Source organism: Carcharhinus amblyrhynchos, chromosome 14 (assembly GCF_965287045.1).
Source record: "Carcharhinus amblyrhynchos chromosome 14, sCarAmb.v2.hapA, whole genome shotgun sequence".
NCBI classification, from domain to species: Eukaryota; Metazoa; Chordata; class Chondrichthyes; order Carcharhiniformes; family Carcharhinidae; genus Carcharhinus; species Carcharhinus amblyrhynchos.
In genome coordinates this window covers 34,241,600-34,263,081 of record NC_137337.1, presented here as the reverse complement: position 1 = coordinate 34,263,081, position 21,482 = coordinate 34,241,600, and the positions used below count along the sequence as shown (strand labels likewise).

At 40.2% G+C, this 21,482-nt stretch overlaps 1 protein-coding gene across 6 annotated transcripts in view; it reads right to left on the bottom strand.

Moving 5' to 3' along the window:
* Nucleotides 1–6,491: 6,491 nt before the first annotated feature.
* Nucleotides 6,492–21,482, bottom strand: part of cep170ba (centrosomal protein 170Ba) — a 91,207-nt gene continuing 76,216 nt past the window's right edge. For all 6 annotated transcript variants that reach the window (XM_080202621.1, XM_080202620.1, XM_080202624.1 and 3 more), the window contains 4 exons: nt 15,534–15,622; nt 13,256–13,349; nt 10,166–10,217; nt 6,492–9,932 (listed from right to left, as the gene is read on the bottom strand). In XM_080202621.1, coding sequence (XP_080058747.1) covers nt 9,643–9,932; nt 10,166–10,217; nt 13,256–13,349; nt 15,534–15,622 — 525 coding nt within the window. In that variant the 3' untranslated portion in view covers nt 6,492–9,642. The remainder of the gene's footprint in view (nt 9,933–10,165; nt 10,218–13,255; nt 13,350–15,533; nt 15,623–21,482) is intronic.

Here is a 21,482-nt window from a genome sequence, read left to right as displayed (position 1 = left end):
ATCAAATAGAGAATAACTGCTTGGTTCAGAATAAACAGCTGTTGTGACGTAATGAAACCTTTACCAAAACAGTCACTTAAGTTTCTGTTACTTCCCTTTTACATTTAGAATGGTTCTGCAAAATGGTGCCATATTACTCCTATTGCACTTAGCTTTTGGTACTTGGGTTCTAACTTGGTTTTGGGTTAAATTGTTGTCAATAACTACTAAATAACTTTTGATTTGCACTAAGTATTAGTTTTATTACATTTTGATTTTTTGAAGTATTTATTTTGTTTCATATAACCTGTTGTGCAGAGAATAGTGTACAAGGGTGACACAATGGCACAGTGACTAGCACTACTGCCTCACGGCATCATGGACCAAGATTCAATTCCGCCTTGGGTGACTGCCTGTGCGGAATCTACACGTTCTCCCCTTGTCTCTGTGGGCTTCCTCTGGGTGCTTTTGTTTTCTGCCATAGATGTGCAGGCTAGGTGCATTGGCCGTACTAACTTGCCCCTCAGTGTCCAAAGATGTATAGGTTGGGGGATTAGTGGGGTAAATACTTCAGCTTATGAGGAAAAGGCCTGTGTGGGATGCTCTGTCAGAGTGTCAGTACAAACTTCTTGGGCTGAATGGCTTCCTTCTGCACTGTAGAAATTCAGTGAGAAAAAGCAGGAAATTTATAATTAATGTCTTCAATTTACTTGAGTCTTGTGAAAAGTTGCTTCATAGACTTTTTTGTTAAAAAAGACTTTCTGGGATGCATTGCTGGCATCAACTTGGTTATAGTTACTTCAGGACAACTGTTTCAACTGAACCAGTATGAATTTTCTATTTCCTGTGCTTTATTTCTGGTTAATCTAAATCAGAGTGTAAAATTATCAGCAGGATGTTTCAAGTGTAGACTCTCAAACAATAAGAACTAGGTTTATGTTCCCTATTGGATTACAGAATGACAGATCTTAAGAGTTTTAAATGAAAAGACTTGCACGCAGCCAATCATGTGTGTTCAATTAAAACTTGGATCACAGGCCTCAAGCAACGGTGCTCAAATGGCCTTGCGTTACTTGTTCTCAATGCAAACATACAGATACTGCAGAAGGATAAACTAATATTGAAAGGAACAATTCACGTGTCTGCCATGGTTCAGTTGGTCACACACTCATTTCAGATTCAGGTGATTGTGGGTTTGAGCCCTGCTTCAGCACAAAAAAAATGCTTTCACCCCAATATGGAGGGAGTGCTGTTGGAGGTGTCGTCTTTCAGATCTAAAAGATCTCACGGCACTATTATGAAGAGGAACAGGGGAGTTAAACCTGGTGCCCTGGTCTAATATTTATCGTAAGTCTCACAACTCCAGGTTAATGAACAATAGGTTTATTAGGCAGCACTAGCTTTTGGAGTCTCGAGCTCCTTCTTCAGATGAGTGAGGACTTGTGTTCACAAACAGGGTATATAAAGACACAAACTCAATTTACAAGACAATGGTTAGAATGTGAGTCTTTACAGGTAATCAAGTCTTAAAAGGTACAGACAATGTGAGTGGAGAGAGGACCAAGCACAGGTTAAAGAGATGTGTATTGTCTCCAGCCAGGACAGTTAGTGAGATTTTGCAAATCCAGGCAAGTCGTGGGGGGTTACAGATAGTGTGACATGAACCCAAGCTCTCAGTTGAGGCCGTTCTCATGTGTGCGGAACTTGGCTATCAGTCTTAAGAACATAAGAAATAGGAGCAGGAGTAGGCCATCCAGCCCTTCGAGCCTGCCCCGCCATTCAATAAGATCATGGCTGATCTGTCGCTGCTCAGTTCCACATTCCCGCCCTCTCCCCATAACCCTTAATCCCCTCTCCTATCAAAAACCCATCAACCCGCGTCTTAAAAATATTTAGCGAGGCAGCCTCCACCACTTCAACGGGCAGAGAATTCCAGAGATTCACCACCCTTTGAGTGAAGAAGTTCCTCCTCAACTCCGTTCTAAACCGCCCCCCCTTTTATCTTGAGGCTGTGCCCCCTAGTCCTATTGTCTTTTTTGAACGGGAAGAGTCTTTCCACCTCTATCCTATCCATCCCATTCATCATCTTATACGTCTCAATGAGATCTCCTCTCATTCTTCTAAACTCTAACGAGTACAAGCCCAGTTTATTCAGCCTCTCCTCATAGCTCAACCCCCTCAACTCCGGTATCAGCCTAGTAAACCTCCTCTGCACTCCCTCCAAGGCCAAAATATCTTTGCGCAGGTGCGGCGCCCAAAAATGCACACAGTACTCCAGTTGCGGCCTCAACAATGCCCTATACAGCTGCAGCAAGACCTCCCTACTTTTATATTCAATCCCCCTCGCTATGAAGGCCAGCATCCCATTCGCCTTCCTGACCACCTGCTGCACCTGCAAGCTGGGTTTTTGCAACTCATGCACAAGGACCCCGAGGTCCCTCTGCACCGTCGCCTGCTGCAGTTTTTCGCCTCGTAAGTAATAGTCCTTTCTACCATTTTTCCTACCAAAGTGGACCACCTCACACTTGCCAACATTAAATTCCATTTGCCATTTCCTGGCCCATTCGCCCAGCCTATCTAGATCCTTCTGCAGACTCTCCACACCCTCCGCACAATTTGCCGTTCCCCCAATCTTGGTGTCATCAGCAAATTTCGACACTCTACACTAGGTTCCCTCCTCCAGATCATCTATATAAATGGTAAAAAGCTGAGGCCCCAGCACCGACCCCTGGGGCACTCCACTAGTCACCATCCGCCAATCCGAATAGCACCCGTTGACCCCCACTCGCTGCCTCCTATTTGACAACCAATCCTCTATCCACGCTAACACCCTACTCCCAACTCCATGTCCCTCGACCTTCTGCAATAACCTCTTGTGAGGCACTTTGTCAAACACCTTCTGAAAATCTAGAAAGACCACATCCACCGGCTCTCCTCTATCCACCGCCCTAGACACATCCTCATAGAACTCCAGTAAATTTGTCAGACACAACTTCCCTTTAATGAAACCGTGCCGCGTCTGCTCTATCAAGCAATTCCCTTCAAGATGCCTCGCAATTTCCTCCTTAATGACAGATTCTAACATTTTACCTACCACAGACGTTAAACTAACCGGCCTATAATTCCCCGCCTTTTGCCTGGCACCCTTCTTAAACAACGGCGTAACATTAGCCGTTTTCCAATCATCCGGCACTTCCCCGGAATCCAGCGACGTCTGGAAAATAACCACCAAGGCATCCACTATCACCTCCGCCATTTCTTTCAGAACCCTCGGATGCATTCCATCCGGTCCTGGGGACTTGTCCACAATCAGCCCCTCCAGTCTGTCGAGCACCGCCTTTCTAGTAACAGTAATGTCATTAAGACCCTCCAGTCCTACCACCTTTCTATCGCTAACACCCGGCAAATTATTCACGTCCTCCTCCGTGAAGACAGAAACAAAAAAGTTATTCAATACCTTAGCCATATCCCCATCCCCTACCACTAGGTCCCCTTTCTCATCCTCTAAAGGACCAACATTCACCCTAGCCAGCCTCTTCCTTTTTATATATTTATAAAAACTCTTGCTATCCTTTTTTATATTAAGCGCTAGCCCAGCTTCATAGTTTCTCCTACCCTTCCTTATCAACTTCTTTGTCAATCTTTGTTGACATTTAAACCTCTCCCAATCCTCTTCTCGCCCACTACTCTTAGCTACTCTAAATTCCTCCGCTTTTAGTTTAACACTTTCCTTCAACTCCTTTGTTATCCACGGCTTATTACCTCTCCTCCTACTATCCTTTTTGACCATCGGAATAAATTTCCGTTGAGCACCAAGAAAGATCTCCTTAAAGATCCTCCACTGCTCCTCAACAGACCCTCCCTCCAACGCGCTCTCCCAGTCCACATTTGCCAATTCTTCTCTCATCCTACCGTATTTCCCTCTATTCAAACAAAGGACGCGTGTCCGGGAACCCACTTTCTCCTCCTCCTCCATCTGCACCAGAAACTCCACCATACAATGATCACTCTCCCCAAGAGGATCTTTACTCAGTGATTCTGCATTGTTGTGCATCAAGAAGGCTGCCTTGGAGAACACTTACCCAAAGATCAGAGGCTGAATGTCCGTGATTGCTTAAGTGTTCCCCAACTGGAAGGGAACACTGCTGCCTGGTGATTGTTATGCAGCATATCAGGTAGATAACGTTGGCCAAGTCGCAAGAGTACATACCGTGTACCTGGTGGATGGGGTTCTCACGTGAGAAGACAGCATCTGTGTCAATGATCTGCCATGCCTTGCAGAGGTTGCCATGGCAGAGTTGAGGCTGCAGGAAAGGCTGTCCTGCGACATGGTACATTGGGGAGACTATGCAGACACTACAACAACAAATGAACACTGCTCAACAATCACTAGGCAGGAGTGTTCCCTTCCAGTCGGGGAACAGTTCAGTAGTCACAAGCATTCAGCCTCTGATCTTCGGGTAAGACAACACAGAATCGCTGAGCATAAACTGATAGCCAAGTTCCACACGAGGACAGCTTCAACCAGGATCTTGGGTTTATGTTACACTATCTGTAACCCCCACGATCTGCCTGGTTTTGCAAAATCTCACTAACTGTCCTGGCTGGAGACAATACGCATCTCTTTAACCTGTGCTTAACACTCTCTCCACTCACACTGTCTATACCTTTAAGACTTGATTACCTATAAAGACTTGCATTCCAACCATTATCTTGTAAACTGATTTTGTGCCTTTACATGCCATTTGTGAACACAAATCCTCACTCACTTGAAGGATCTTGAGGCTCTGAAAGCTAGTGCTGCCAAATAAACCTGTTGGACTTTAACCTGGTGTTGAGAGTTCTTACTGTGCTTACCTCAGTCCAACACCAGCATCTCCACATCATAACATTTATCCCCCAAATGACATCACAAAAATGGATGTGAATTATCACATTCATATTTGTGGGAGCTTGGCATCCTCATTTCTTACATTACACAACAGCAACAAGAGTACTTCTTCATTGGCTGTAAAGCAGTTTGGGGCATCCTTCAGTCACAAAAGTTGCTTTAGAAATGCAAGTCTTTCTTTTCATTAATTTCTAGGCTTTCCTGTATTATTAGTAACATGAAGAGTTGTACAATAAAATCAGAAATCAGAGTCTAGCAAATAGTGCATACATTGGTTAGCACAGCTGCCCTCAGCACTAGAGACCCAGGCTCGATTCCTGTTTGGGTCACTGTGTGGAGTTTGCATGTTCTCCCCGTGTCTGCATGGGTTTCCTCTGGGTGCTCCAGTTTCCTCCCACAGTCCAGAGATGTGCAGGTTAGGTGGATTGGCTAAGCTAAATCGCCCCTTAGTGTCAGGGGGACTAGAATCATAGAAAGCCTACAGTACAGAAAAACAGGCCACTCGGCCCATTAAGTCTGCACTGACCACAATCCCACCCAGGCCCCCTCATATCCCTATATATTTTACCCATTAATCCCTCTAAACTATGCACCTGAGAACACTAAGGGGCAATTTTTTTAGCACGACCAATCAACCTAACTCACACATCTTCGACTGAGAGGGGAAACCAGACCACTTGGAGGAAACCCACACAGACACGAGGCGAATGTGCAAACTCCACAGTGACCCAAGCCAGGAATCAAAACCAGGCTCCTGGAGCTGTGAAGTAGCAGAAACTAGCTAGGGTAAATGCATGAGGTTGTGAGGATAGGGCCTGGGTGGGATTGTGGTCAGTGCAGACTTGATGCACCCTCCTGCACTAAGATTCTGTGATCTAAATGTACCTTTTTTAAAAATAATTTAGAAAACATGAATATTTAACATGCCACTTTCAACTTGGATGGGAAAATAAGCCAAGTTTTGTCCCATGTTCAAAAATATCTGGGTTAAGTTGATTGGCTATGCTAAACTGCCCCTTTGTGTCAGGGTGATAATAGGGTAACTACGTGGGATTACCAGCTTAAGGACTGGGTGGCATTGTTGTTAGTTAGGTTTGATGGGCCAAATGGCCTCCTTCTCACTGTAATGTTCTACGGTACTGAATGATGCCAATATCTAGGCTTGCAGCTGACATAAACCTTCTAAAAAGGCCATTTTTAAACACCCCATGGTGCAACTTTCCACTATCTCCTGCTTCATCCAACATCCTTGGTTGTCCAAAGGTTGCTAGTCATGGCTCTCTACACATCTTCATGACTGGGGCAAACAGAATCAGCAGATCCAAGGAAACCTTAGCAGGTACGGGGACCAAACCCACAATTTTAGAGTTGGTTATTCTACATAACATCAACCAAATGAGCTGCGTGGACTACTTTCTCTACCTGCTGACTGCAAATGGATGTGGATGCACACGCATTACAGTTGAGATATTGAAAATATATGCAAATAGGGCCAAGTTCTCAGGCAGGGGCAAGTTATTGCATTAATAAAACTAACATGGGACAGTTATTTTATAACTGCAAAGTTTTTCCTTGTGTAGTATTTGCAGTTAATATTTATTGCCATGACACAGACATTTCACTGCTATGAAGAATGGTTTATTATAATCAACTTCCATGGAAAAATTAAATAGTAATTCAAAATTATATCATGATGTGCAAAACAATTTAAAAATCAGGAGTACTTTCATCCGAACAAAATTTACACGTCGTTCATTATAAGGCAATGAAATAAATTACAACTTTGAAACCAGCCAAAAATGGAAGAAAGCTCATTATATATTCAGCTCTGTGTAACTGCAAAAAGTGAAATATACACCATGTTGAAAGCTGGACAGTGTACAGAAATACAATAGTATAAAAATGGCATGTTCCAGCTGGAAATAAAAAAGCTGTACGCTTTGTATTTCCCACACAAATACGGTTTGTTACAAGCAAAATAATAAATGAGCCACTGAAGGAAGAAAACAGCATCAGCAGGCTAGCTACAAGTGTTTCGACAATTCAGCACTGGACACCACTTGTGAACAGAGTACAGTAATAGTGAAGGAATTACATTTTCCTGCATTTGTGGAAAATCTAGCGTAAGCAGACTACTTTAAAATTTAACTAATCATTTCAGGTATCTGCTTCGCACTCAAGTTCGTTCAGGTTGCTTGGCAACATTATTATCAGTCAACCATTAAAAGAGCAAAGTCCTCAAAAATTTAAATTATGAACTTACAAGAGGCTTTTTTTTTAGCAACATACATTGAACGTGTTCAGAAACTGCTGCAATAGATTTGTAATACTAGTAGCAATATTAACTTCTCACTTTAAAGCAGCTGACAATCATCTATTCATATAGATCATGTGTTTACTGTGAGTATTCAGGCAAGTCAGGTTCAAGCCAAAGAGGCCACAATTTGTTTTCATTTCAGTCTAATGGGAAAGCATCAAAATATCTGTTGCACATAAAAATCAAAAACGAACCAAGGCCTGAACAATAAACTTCCACAAGGTAATCACTATTTAACGTAAAATAAAAAATGGAAAATACAAAAGGCAGCATCACCCATTTTAATGCAACACCCTCAACATGATGACTTCTTGTATTTATAAACTCATGCCTCACAACATAAAAGGTAATATTGGTAATACAGGATATACACTGAGGAGAGATGGGGAAGAATCCACATCATACGTATAGTAGCTATACGAACGTAAAATGTTAGACCTGAATAAGTATTGTCCTCCATGCCACCCAAAATAACTTGCTCCTACTCTCAAGTACCAGCTCCTATGCCATGATAGGGACACAAAGTTGTTTTGATGCAGTATATGTGCAGCATACATATATAAGAATTGACAGAGGCATACACAAAGATGCCATATATATGTTCATATTTCTATGTTCTGCACTATAGGTAGTCTCACATTCTTTATTCAGTTAGTGTTAGAAACTGGTATATGAAGATGCATAATTACTGCAAGGACTATTCCATAAACCTCTGGAAGTCAAGTTAAGTCAACTGATTTGAGAGGCAGACTGATTTAAAAAAAAACAGATGGAAAGCTAAGAGCACGTCATTTGATCTTTGGCTCTAGTACTGTCTCAGGTGGATTGATCAGCTGTAATGACAATCCTTCGTAAGAACCAAACATTTGAAATAATTGTGCCATAGTAACAATCAATGTACGTACAAATTATCATTCAAATTATCACATTTTTTGCTGCAGTTTACACAATATATTAATACCAGGCATTGTTAAAGACATCCTGAGATATTTGTATCCAATTATACTGTACCTTTCTCCAGCACAAAAAACAATGCATTCGTTTCATTTTTTCTTTAAACAATAAACACAAAAGACATTTTCATATGCTCTGCACAGTTCAGCAGCTTGAAGATAGCACACTGATTTCCTGAAGTTCACCAACACAAATGTTAAATGTTAATTCAAACTTGTGTGCTTCTGCCCATGAAAGGAAATGTTTCCATAGCATAATTTAAAAAATAAAACTTATCCAAGGTATATATCAATTGTTACTTCCCAAACATGATACTTTGGAACAGTAAGTTAGCTCTCATATGCCAGCACTACATTTTCATGTGAGGTTACCCCCAACTTCAAATGTCATTCAAGCAAACTCTTCCCAAGAGTTGAGAGGGAGTCCTGTGATTGTAGGCATGGGAATTAGCAGAGAAGCCATGTTGTGCAATAAAGCAAGTTACCAGTTAAGCAAAGATAGTGCAAAGCAGTAATGGCGAAGTTCGTAGACCAATGCGCGGGCTCTCCTAGCTGAAGGAAAAAGTAGTACAAGGTGACAAAACTAGTGGGAAAAAAAAAATTGACTTTTTTTGTCACACACAAATGTTAGGGCATTTTGTTAGTTATACATTGACATTTCAAAATGTGATCTATATATGTGTGCATCACTATTTCTAGTTGGGATGTGTCTATTTTTCTCTCTTTTAGAATTGATTGGCTGCATAAGTCATGCTTGTTTGAACTGGTTACATTTCACTGTGAAGAATGGGGTGGAAGGTTTAAAATTGAAGAGATGCTGGTGGGTTTCATTTCTCAAAACTGAAGCCAATTTGCCATCATAAAGGGTTACAAAAACCTTAAGCATGCATAGTACTGGTTTGACAAAAGAATACCACAGACTTGACCTGAATACAGCTAGTCATCTATTATATAAATACTGAAGTAAATAGATAAAAGTTTTGATAAGAGGAAAATGACTAATTTCTCCATCCCAGAATATTTAACCAATATTTAAGTCACCCATGGAGTTAAATATTAGGCTGTCCCTGTCATAACATTGATATTTAAAGAAAAGCAAAAAACTAAGAATGCAACCACTTGCTAAATATGCAGCCATTGTTCAATCATTAAGTTTGTGCTGAAACCCGGCATGCAAAATTACAACCTGTGCAACTAGTATATTCAATCAGTGCATGACGCGATTATAGTATTCAAATGGCACAGCTTGGCCTAAAACTGAAATGTTCTTCTCAGTTTAAACTGATTTTAACTTGCCTCTATGCTGAACGGATGTTGTGAAAGTGTTATGGAGCTTTACTAAAATAAGTTTTTCTTGCTAACTTCCATTTTTTCAATAAGCCATTCTGTACAATACATCAGTCACCTACAGCATTATTTTATACAGCTTTTTCACAATCACCCTCACATAACAACTATAACAATGCACATTGGTCTATTATGGCTAAAAATAAATAATTCTTTCAAAGCATAGTGACTGTATTTTCCATTTTTGGCTCAATCATGGTACACTGAGTATTGCACTCAGAGTCAGAGTCAATGCTGTCTGCATCTGAAGACAACTGGGATGGTTTGGAGCTTAGGTGGGCACATTCATTCAATAACTGTGCTGACGATTTTGGCAAATCTTTTGAGGAGACTACAGCATTAGTAGTCCTTTCTTTCATGTTCATTGTTGAAGTGGAAATTGGCGAGATTTGATTACCAGTCAAGGCATCCAGAGATCCATCGGGATCTATGATTGTATTGATTGCTGTGAAAAGAAACACATTTTAGTGCATCTACACCTCTTGAAAGATATAAAATTTGTGTCTGAAGTCAATCAAGTACTCTTGGTATGCATAACTCTGTGCATCAGACTGAATATTTTTAAGGCAGTTTTCAAACTAGCTAAGTAGCTTCTCCATGAATGCCAATTAATGGAAGAAAATCAGTTAATGTAGCAAACCATCAATTACATCAAGAACTTCCATTAATTTTACTAACCGTCTAATTGTTTCTGAACTCTTCTCAAGTCTTTAAAAATTGAGGATATTTCCTGGAGTAGGAATTCAAATTAACAATTAGAACATTTGTTACAAACAACAATATTTTCATAATACTTTTGATTTAGCAAAGTTTTTTTTAAAGAGGTATCATTCATTATAATCTACATTCCAACTGTACAGGTTATTAAATTGGATCAGTTTTGTTTGTGACACATGCAAGCTCTCACAATATACATTTGAAAAACACAGCAATGATATGCAAGTTTAATGCATTAATGATGAAAAATGATCCTGATCAAAATACGTGACTGATCAAACAAAACACTACCAATCCTAACAAACAAAGAGGTGACAACAGTAGAAGTCAAGAGAGATATTACAAGTGCGAATAGAAAGAAGTTAGATTAAATGTTAGAATGGTTACTGCAGAGATGATCATTCAGCCTTATTCTTATACCAAAGTGAATAACCTCACTTCCCCACATTATACTCCATTTGCCACTTTGGCCCCATTTAATTAACCTATTTGTATCTCTTAGCAGTCTCCTCTTGAAATTTGTCACTATCCTCTTCTCAGTCCCCTACATTTCCAAGGTTTATGTTATCTGAAAATTTTAAAATTGTACAGTGTACACCCAAAGCCAAATCATTGATATAGATTAAAAAATGATGTAGAGACACTGGCATTGGACTAGGGTAAACACAGCAAGAAGGCTCACAACACCAGGCTAGAGTCCAACCAGTTTATTGAAAATAATCTCACAAGCTTACGGAAACAGTGTTCCTTCATCACACACCTGACGAAGGAACACCATTTCCGAAAGCTTGAGATTACTATCAAATAAACTGGTTGGACTCTAACCTGGTGTTGTGAGACTTCTTACATAGATTAAAAAAAGCAGTGGTCCAAACACAGATCCCAGGGAACACACCGTACATCTTCCTCCCATCTGAAAAACAACGTTTCAATACTGTTTCCTGCCATTCAGCCCACCTCAGTTCTATGTTGCCACTTTCTCTTTTACTCCACAAGCTATAAAATTTGCTGACAAGCAACTTTATCAAGTACACTCTGGAAGTCCATGTAGACCACATCAACAGCATTAACTCCACCAACATTCTTTATTACCTCATCAAAAAACTAGACTAACTGTTTGAGCACATGGACAAAATCATGGATCAGATGAATCGGACCTGTGGATATGTAAGGAAGCTAAAGAGGATATGACAGAGACCAATGCCTCTGCTTTCTCAGAAGACTAAGGAAATTTGGTTTGCTCTCACTAACCTTCATAAATCTACTACAGAAAGCATTTTTTTCTTTTAATATTACAGCTTGGTACGACCCTTGCTCTATCCAAGAAACTACAAAGGGTCATGAACGAAGCCCAGTCCACCACTCAAACCAGCCTACCACTCACTGACATTATCTACACTTCCCGCTGCCTTGGAAAAGCAGCCAGCATAATTAAGGACCCCGGACATAATCTCTTCCACCTTCTTCTGTTGGGAAAAAGATACAAAAATCTGAGGACAAGTAAATACTGACTCAAGAACAGCTTCTTCCCTGCTGCCATCAGACTTTTGAATGGATGTACTTCGCTTTAAGTTGATCTTTTTCTACATCCTAGTTATGACTGTATAGTCATTCTGCATTCTCTCGTTTCATTCTCTATGAATGTATGCTTTGTCTAAATAGCACACAAACAATACTTTACACTGTATACCAATACATGTGAAAAATATAGGATACATCATGTGGAACAAAAGACTGCATTAACTAATTGGGCTGAATAGCTAGTTTCTGTGCTACAGATTTTATATATTTCAACGTAACAATGATGTCCGCAAATTGGACACTAATAAAACAGTTCCAGTATTTTTGTGAAGCATTTTATCTTCAATTGTCAAAAAATACTCCAACCCTTATGACACCACGAGGACTCGGTGGCATGGGGTAATGCCACTGGACCAGTAATCCAGAGGCACAGGCTAATACCCTGCAAATAGGGGTTCACATCCCACCATGGCAGCTGGCGAAATTTGAATTCAAATAAAGTCTAGAATCAAAAGCAATCATTAAAAACTCATTTGGTTCATTAATGTCTTTTAGTGAAGGAAGTCTGTTATCCTTACCCAGCCTGGCCTACATGTGACGACAGACCCACTGCAATGTGGCTGACTCTTACTTCCCTCTTAAATGGCTTAGAATTAGAAACTCAGATCATGAAAAGGCTTGAAATTCTGACATGGACCAAGTTCTTGGCAATTAGGGATGGGCAATATATACTGGCCTTGCCAACAATGCTAATATCCCATGAAAGAAGAAAGAAAATAAATAATGAGACATTAGTCTAATGAAACATGAAATCTACTCACATTAAAGAAATATTTAATCTCAAACTGTTCATTATAAACTAGTCTTTTAATGAATAATTGTTTAAAATAGCTTACCCAGCCTATTCACGCCTTTACCTGTGCCATTCCAATTTGCTATTCCATGTATATATATTCTAGCGTACAACAAATTAAATGGCTACATCTATTCTTTAAAAGCAGGTAACAGTGTTGGAGCGAAACCGCCCTTTGCTCTGATTCTTTACTGATTTTAATTAATATAATATACACCAGTCCTTTAATATGCAATATTTGGAGTTCTCCTAATGGTTAATTGATTAAAGGAGCAAGAAACTAGATCTGACAGAACAGAAAGGCCACAGGTTTGATCATCATTTTGTGCTTGGTTAGCTGAACTCAGCCACAGTGGAGGTTGGTGTGCTCGCTGAGAATGGAACATGTCAGTTGAGGAAAGGATCAAGTACAGCTTTAACAGCATTGACATTTGTGGGATGTATCAGAGTTAGCCAGTGCGCCAGTGGAATAACAGAAAAAGTCAGCCCCTTCTCAAAAGGGAGTACGAGGGCACAAATGCAGTATTAGAAAATGAATTTAGAAACCAGATCATGAGAAGGCTTGCAACTTTGATGTGAACCAAGATCTTGCTTCAGCTGCTCCTCTGAATAGCGTATAAACATGAAATAGACATGAGCAAACGTGGAAACAGAACATTACATGTTTGTGAGATTACCTTATTTGATGTTTTGAGAATTGGCACTTCATTTTCAGAATTTATTTTGGCCTCAATTTCGTCCCAATTTCGATCCTTGTTTTGGAACAGAATTCTAAAAGTAAACAGAATCATCTTTTACACAAGACATTAATGATACCAATATTAAGACATTTACAATCAGCATATACACAATAATTTACGACACTCCAGCACTAAAACGTATCCCTTGTAAAATGCCTTTCAAATGGATGTGTAAGGAAATTTAACTAGTTCATCCAGCAGTGGATATCAAACTGAAGTTTTTTACTGGGCTATTAACTACAATCAAAAAGAAAATTGAACTGCATCTGAAGTCAAATTTCATCTTTCAAATCTTACCCTTTTTAAAAACTAGCCACTCAAGTGGAGGAGGGGAAAGGAGAAAAATTACCTGCCTCAATGTGGTCTACAGAGAGGCAAGAACTGGTAGAGAGAATGACCATATTCTGCTTCACTTGGTGTTTCTCCTAAAACTTACATGGAAACAACTGACGTTTAGAAAATCGGAAAAAAATGCAAAACATGTGTTGCCAAGGGGCCCACAGCCTGAATAGCTAGGCCAAATACAGAATTGGATAATTCAAATTAAATAGAAGCCATAAGAAGTTTCAGTTTCATCAGCAGCATCCGAAAGCTTGTGATTCCAAATAAATATGTTGGACTTTAACTTGATGTTGTGAAATTTCTTACTGTGCCCACCCCAGTCCAATGCTGGCATCTCCATATCATAAATAGAAGCCAACACTGTACACTACCAGGGTTGATGGGAATCTGAACAGGCCAAATTGAAACCCAAAGAAAGGTCAGAGGCGAGCAAGGGCAAGTCTGGATTTCCCTGGAAGGCTGGAACCAAAGGTGCTCAGCCCTGACCAAACAATGGACAGTGTGCTTACGTATTCCTCAGATCAGGCCAGGCTCTAGGTGGCACAGTGATTAGCACTGCTTCCTTGCAGTGCCAGGGACCTCGGTTCAATTTCCGGCTTTGGTCATTGTCTATGTGAAATTTGCTCATTCTCCCCTTGTCTGCTCCGGTTTCCTCCCACAGTCTGAAAGATGTGCTGGTTAGGTGCATTGGCAAATTCTCCCTCTGTGTACACCCAAACAGGCGCCAGTGTATGGTGACTAGGGGACACTAATTAATAAACTTTAAAAAACTATGTGCACTTTCTGCACCTGAGGATGGACACCTAGGGGGCTCTGGTATCTCCTCTATATGGAATCAACAATTCCACTGGGTGCTTCAAACCTGTCCGATTAACACACTGGCTGGAAGCCAGAGAATCTTTCAGAAAATAGTGAAAAGGGGGAGAAGATTGTGTTGGCAGTGGAGACGCAGTGAGGAAGCAGAAAAGACCCAAGTCAACCTTTGCCAGATGGAGTTCAGAACTCAGCGAAGATCCAAGATCAAAATTCACACTTGGTTGAACTGGCCAGGTTCATTCCATCTCACAGGTAGTATTCAGGTCTTGGATAAATTAAGATCAAACTGCTTATTTGAGTTAAGAGTGTGTGGTAAGAAGTTCGGTCCCAAAAGTATTGTAATAAAGATGAAGTTTATTTAAGTATAATCGCAAATCAATTCTTGTCCTTTGTCTCATGAGTTATGGGCATCCAGGTAAACCAGTTTTAGTGCAAATTAATCAAAATGTCTAATTTCCAGACAACACATGTAAAATTAAATATCTAATAAGTATCAATTTCCAGCTTGAATCATTGTCTGTGTGAAGTCTGCACATGCTCCCTGTGTCTGCTTCAATTTCCTCCCCCAGTCTAAATGACGTGCTGGCTAGGTGCGTTGGCAAATTCTCCCTCTATGTACCCAAACAGGCGCCAAATATCCAATTGAAAAGTCAAATGTGTGCTAGTGAAGGATCAGCTTCTGATACTAGGTCCAGGAGTTACTGAACTATTCAGACACGGTTACATTATGTAAGCTTCAGGAACTCACGGTGTAACTTTGTAAGGGAATAGCTATGAATAACAATTGAAGAACAGTCTGTAATTTTTGGCTTGTGGAACAACCTTCCATCCTCTCAATTTTCTATCATAGAAGTTAGTTTAAAAGAAAGCACACTTGTCAGATATGCGAACGTGGTAATAACTGCTTCACCCAGAATCATCTCAATGCTGCCTATAAGATTATGTTATCAAGCTAAGAAGTTTGGAGTATAATTACCTGTAAACATATAAAGCTTAAAATCTTTAAAATTCCTCATCATAAAGAATAAATTGCCAAACATGGCAGTAAATTACTCACTTTATCTTTGCTGCAGTTTGCTCCATATTTTCTCGTATGAACTGTGACAGTTGGGATACAGAGTTCCACATCAAGTTATCTAGTATGACCTAAAATGTGACACATGCTTAGTATGTCTCAAACTAAAATATTCAATATCCGTCAAATAACAGAGAAAAAAACTGCAATTACTAAGAACTATAGTTTAGTTTGATAGGGGTTTTATATATTCAGAATACCTTCTTATAACACCATGTAGCTTTCATCATACCTAACAAGGATATTACAAGGACAGATTCAACCATAAATACACAGTTAACACCTGCAACTGAACATATACAGGCTAGCTCAAGAGAATACACACAGAATACTGTACCCTTCAGGTGTTTTACAGTCTTCTCTGAGAGGAATGGTGGCCAGTCATACAAATTATTGCCTGCATTTTGGTCTTGATTTAACATTCTAAAATGCAGTTGAAGATACAGTCAGCGTGGGGCACCTCAACTTCTGATGAACCCAGGCATATGCCAGCAGGGCCTGATTACTGAAGTGTGAATCCCTTCTGCAATGCACATGTTAGCACAACCGCTAGCTGCAATTTGCATTTTTACTCATAACAGACAGATGGTGAAAAGTATGAATTTTGGCAATGAGTCAAAAATGGATTCAACTTTGAACTCAAACGATATCCGAAAGTGTGCAACCACTTCCCAACAGTTTACACAACTAGAACAGAACGGAATGGCAAATTATTGATTCCTTCTCGACAATCCTCAACCAGCAGCAACACTGCCTTGCAGGTAGGCAGGAATTCCTGATATTCCCTGAGTCAGCCAAATTTCCGGGATTCTTCAAGTTACAGACACCCTATAAAATATTAAGTTCCCAGTAAGTGTAACTAAAAGCAATAATCCTAAATGTGTTCACCTGAACGTACAGTGCGTCAAAATATACAATTAACCCCCATAGTATCTCCCTCTTTCAGAAGGTTGAGGGAATAATTCAAAATCTGCAAAATATAATTTGAAAATAGTCAATTTCTAATGCTCTTTTTACACAGCGGCACAGTGGTTAGCTTTGCTGCCTCAGTGCCAGGGACCAGGATTTGATTCCGGCCTTGGGTCACTATCCGTGCGGAATCTGCACGTTCTCCCCATATCTGCATGGGTTTCCTATGGGTGCTCTGTTTCCTCCCACAGCCCAAAAGATGTACTGGTTAGGTGCACTGGCTATGTTAAATTCTCCTTCAGTGTACCCAAACAGGCGGCGGAGTGTGGCAACTAGGGCATTTTCACAGTAACTTCATTGCAGTATTAATGTAAGCCTACTGTGACATTAAAAATAAACTTTAAAGGTAGTGGACATTAAATATAGTGGTACAGATGTGCTCTCGTCTGGGTTCTGTTTGTAAGCCATTCTCAAATCTGTGCTTTGCACTATTTTATAGAAGAGGATTCATTCTCACATTTTTATTTGCTATTAATACTTCTCAACCAGAGAGAAGAAAACTTAACCACAGTTTGATCATATATAGGTGGTATTAAACTGTACCTTCAAAATATAAAAGGTACTTCAATTGCTCAGATAAGGAATTCCTAACTACAAAAAGTCTAAAGACTAATAGTTTTAGTCATGACGGATATTTTAAAATGGGAAATACCAGCATGAAGTTTAATTAACATTTAGTCAATTAAATTTGAGCAATTAAAAAGGTATATTATTCAGATGGAAGTTCCAAAACATAATCTGCTTTTCTTCAGTGACATATGCAAATTGAAATAAATGTGCACAGTTCTAATATTAAACTGAAATTTAAAATTAGACAGTGACAATCCACAAAACATTTCTCATATTGATAAATTAATCATAAGCATTTTCCATTCTGGCACAGAAATCCTGAAACATTCACCAATGATTAGAAACACAAGTACAAGTAATATTTGGCATACTTCCTTATTGGAAAGTAATCATAGCACTAACTCTTTGCTATGTTAATAACCACATTCAGGAATGACCTGGTCTTTACCACAGTCATGATGCTAAGTCCTAATTTGCTGGGATAAAATAGTCACTCATGTCAGTTTGCAAACAAAGTTTATCTTGCCTGATTTGGAATCAATCTTCAAAATGGATGATGGGACCTCAGATGACTCAAAATATAAAAATTATGAGCCATATTTTATTGAAAAAAGATGGCATTGGAACAATGCATGCCATCATTAATGGTCAGATTGACAAATAATTTGTGGTGAGGAACAGCAACCTCGCAAACTGTGAATCATAATTGATTGCTAATTGATTTGCTCTGCATCACCACTAACTCTTAAAAACTCGCTCTCAAGCTTAAATCCCCATGATTATCATGAAATTTGGACATTAATTACACATTAAACTTGCCATAGGAAGTAACTCTCTCTCTTTTTTGTCACTTGTAATCTTTGTTTCCCACTCTTCCTTTATCATTCTAACTCATATTTGGCATAAAATTCACCTGCTCTAATTAGTTGCTCCTCATAATCCTTTTTCTGCTTACTTCTCAATCATTTAATTTTATGATTAAAGACAGACATTGTTGGTCCCACTGTCGCCAGGGTACCTAGATACATCTACCCTAATGTACCATTATCAGTTCACAACTCCAGTGACTTTACGTGCAAAGGCTTTTTTTTAAAGCAAACTAAACAAGCAAATTAAGTCCAACTAACAGGAAATATGGTGAGATTTCTTGCAAAATCTGGGCCTAGTGTGAAGGTCTAGAATAGACAGTAAAGAGACATCAGACAGAAAAAGTAGTTAAAATAAACAGAGAATGGAAACAGAAAAGATATAGAAAAAACGTTAATTCAAAGTGGTACATATTGTGTGCATATTTGTATTATTACAATAATGTTATTATCCCATTTACATAACCGAGGTTAAAATCTAGTCCAACTTTTTGGAATTTAAACACACGCTGCCTATTGCTTATTACAGCCTTTCAAGTTAGGAGGCTGGACAACCTCAATCCATGATGGCCATGGGCCGATAACAACAAACTGCCTCGGATTTGGCAACAATTGGCTCTTGGTGGTCACCAGATGGTTGGTGCAACAAATAGAAAGTGCTGTTCTGAGATCAAGGCTAACTCAATTTTATTTTACATTTGTTCTTGGGATGTGGGTGTCATAGCAAAGCTTTCATTTATTTCCCACTCCAATTTGGGAGTACAGTAAACAGGGAGGGAGATAGTAATAGGCTCAAAGAGAACACTGGCAAGTTAATCAAATGGGAAGACATATGACAGATGATAAACAACGCAGAGAAGTGTGAGGTAATATATTTTGGTAGGAAGAATGAGGATAGACAATACAAATTAAATGGTATAATTTGAAAGCAGGTGCAACAAACACTGTTTCTGTAAACAGATTTTCGAAGGTGGCAGAAATGATTAAGAAAGCAGTTAACATATAGAATTCTAGATTTTATAAATAATGGCATGGAGTATAAGAACATAAGAAATAGGAGCAGGAGTAGGCCAACTAGCCCCTCGAGCCTGCCCCGCCATTCAATAAGATCATGGCTGATCTGTCGTGGCTCAGTTCCACATTCCCACCCTCTCCCCATGACCCCTAATCCCCTCTCCCATCAAAAACCCATCAACCCGCGTCTTAAAAATATTTAGCAAGGTAGCCTCCACCACTTCAACGGGCAGAGAATTCCAGAGATTCACCACCCTTTGAGTGAAGAAGTTCCTCCTCAACTCCGTTCTAAACCGCGCCCCCCTTTATCTCGAGGCTGTGCCCCCTAGTCCTACTATCCTTTGAGCAGGAAGAGTCTCTCCACCTCTATCCTATCCATCCCATTCACCATCTTATACGTCTCAATGAGATCTCCCCTCATTCTTCTAAACTCCAACGAGTACAAGCCCAATTTATTCAGCCTCTCCTCATAGCTCAACCCCCTCAACTCCAGCATCAGCCTAGTAAACCTCCTCTGCACTCCCTCCAAGGCCAAAATATCCTTGCGTAAGTACGGCGCCCAAAACTGCACACAGTACTCCAGCTGCGGCCTCACCAATGCCCTACACAGCCGCAGCAAGACCTCCCTACTTTTATATTCAATCCCCCTCGTGATGAAGGCCAGCATCCCATTCGCCTTCCTGACCACCTGCTGCACCTGCAAGCTGGGTTTTTGCGACTCATGCACAAGGACCCCGAGGTCCCTCTGCACCGTCGCCTGCTGCAGTTTTTCTCCACGTAAGTAATAATCCTTCCTACCATTATTCCTACCAAAGTGGACCACCTCACACTTGCCAACATTAAATTCCATTTGCCATTTCCTGGCCCATTCGCCCAGCCTATCTAGATCCTTCTGTAGGCTCTCCCCACCCTCCGCACAATTTGCCTTTCCACCAATTTTGGTGTCATCAGCAAATTTCGACACCCAACACTTGGTTCCCTCCTCCAGATCATCTTTATAAATGGTAAATAGCTGAGGCCCCAGCACCGACCCCTGGGGCACTCCACTAGTCACCATCCGCCAATCCGAATAGCACCCATTGACCCCCACTCTCTGCCTCCTATTTGACAACCAGTCCTCTAACCACGCTAACACCCTACCCCCAACTCCATGCCCCCTTACTTCTGCAATAACCTCTTGTGAGGTACCTTGTCAAACGCCTTCTGAAAATCCAGAAAGACCACATCCACCGGCTCTTCTCTATCCACCGCCCTAGACACATCCTCATAGAACTCCAGTAAATTTGTCAGACACGACTTCCCTTTAATGAAACCGTGCTGCGTCTGCTCTATCAAGCAGTTCCCCTCAAGATGCCTCGCTATTTCCTCCTTGATGACAGATTCTAACAAGGCTACAAAGGCTAATAAGGCTACAAAGTTACATTAAACCTACATGAAACACTTGTTCAGCCCTAGCTGAAGTGTTGCGTCGAATTGTAGGCACTTTTAGAGGGCATGAAAGCTTTGGAGAGGACACAGAAGAGGTCAACTAGAACTATAATACTGAAATGAGGATTACAGTTACATAAATAAACTGCAAAAACAGAAAATAAGGGAATGCTTCACAGGTCAGGCAGCATCTACAGAGAGAGAAACAGACCCAAGTTCACTGGCCTGAAACATTTGGCAGGATTTTACAGCCTCGCTTATCCCAAAACTGTAAAATCTCACCTGAGGTCAACAGACCTTCTGACGTTTTGCCCCTCGCCCTCCGATTCCCATGGCAGGCTGGGTAGGGCGGTAAAATTCCAGCCATTGACTGTTTCTCCCTTCACTGGGGTTGCCTGAGCTGTTGAATATTTCCATCATTTTCTGTTTTTATTTCAGATTTCCAGCGTCCTGGAGAAAGTGATGTTGTATTCCTTAGAATAGAGGAGGCTAAGGCAAGATCCAATAGAGGTGTTTTAAAATCATGAAGGACTTGAATAAAAAGGGAACTATTATAATGGCTGAAGAGTCAATAGCCAGAGGGAACTGACTGGCAAAAGAACCAGAGGAGGCAAGAGAAAGAAAAAAACATTTTTATGCAATGAGTAGTTGGGATTTGGAATGCCTAATAGAATGTTGGAAAGAGATTTCATTGTAGCTTTCAAAATGGAATACTTGCAAGAGAAAGAAGGGAGGAAAAAACAGTGAGCAGAATGAACTAGGCTGTCTTTGGAGCGAGGCTGGCTGAGTGTATAGCCTCCTGCTGTGCTATACTATTTTTTAATTTGATGCTACAATTTTCCACAAGGTATAGATATATCTATATACTCAAAACAAATCTAAACAGTTGTATCTATAGCTACACATTATTCTACATTTCTCTAGCATATTTCATGATTAATTGCATGTGTTCCATTAAGCTAGAACTCGTATCAGACGTCTACACTTATAAAACATTCAAGTTTCATGTAACATACATTTTATTAAGACACATTCTCTTGTAATAAACATTATAACTAGCTTTACAGTGCCTTGCAAATTTATC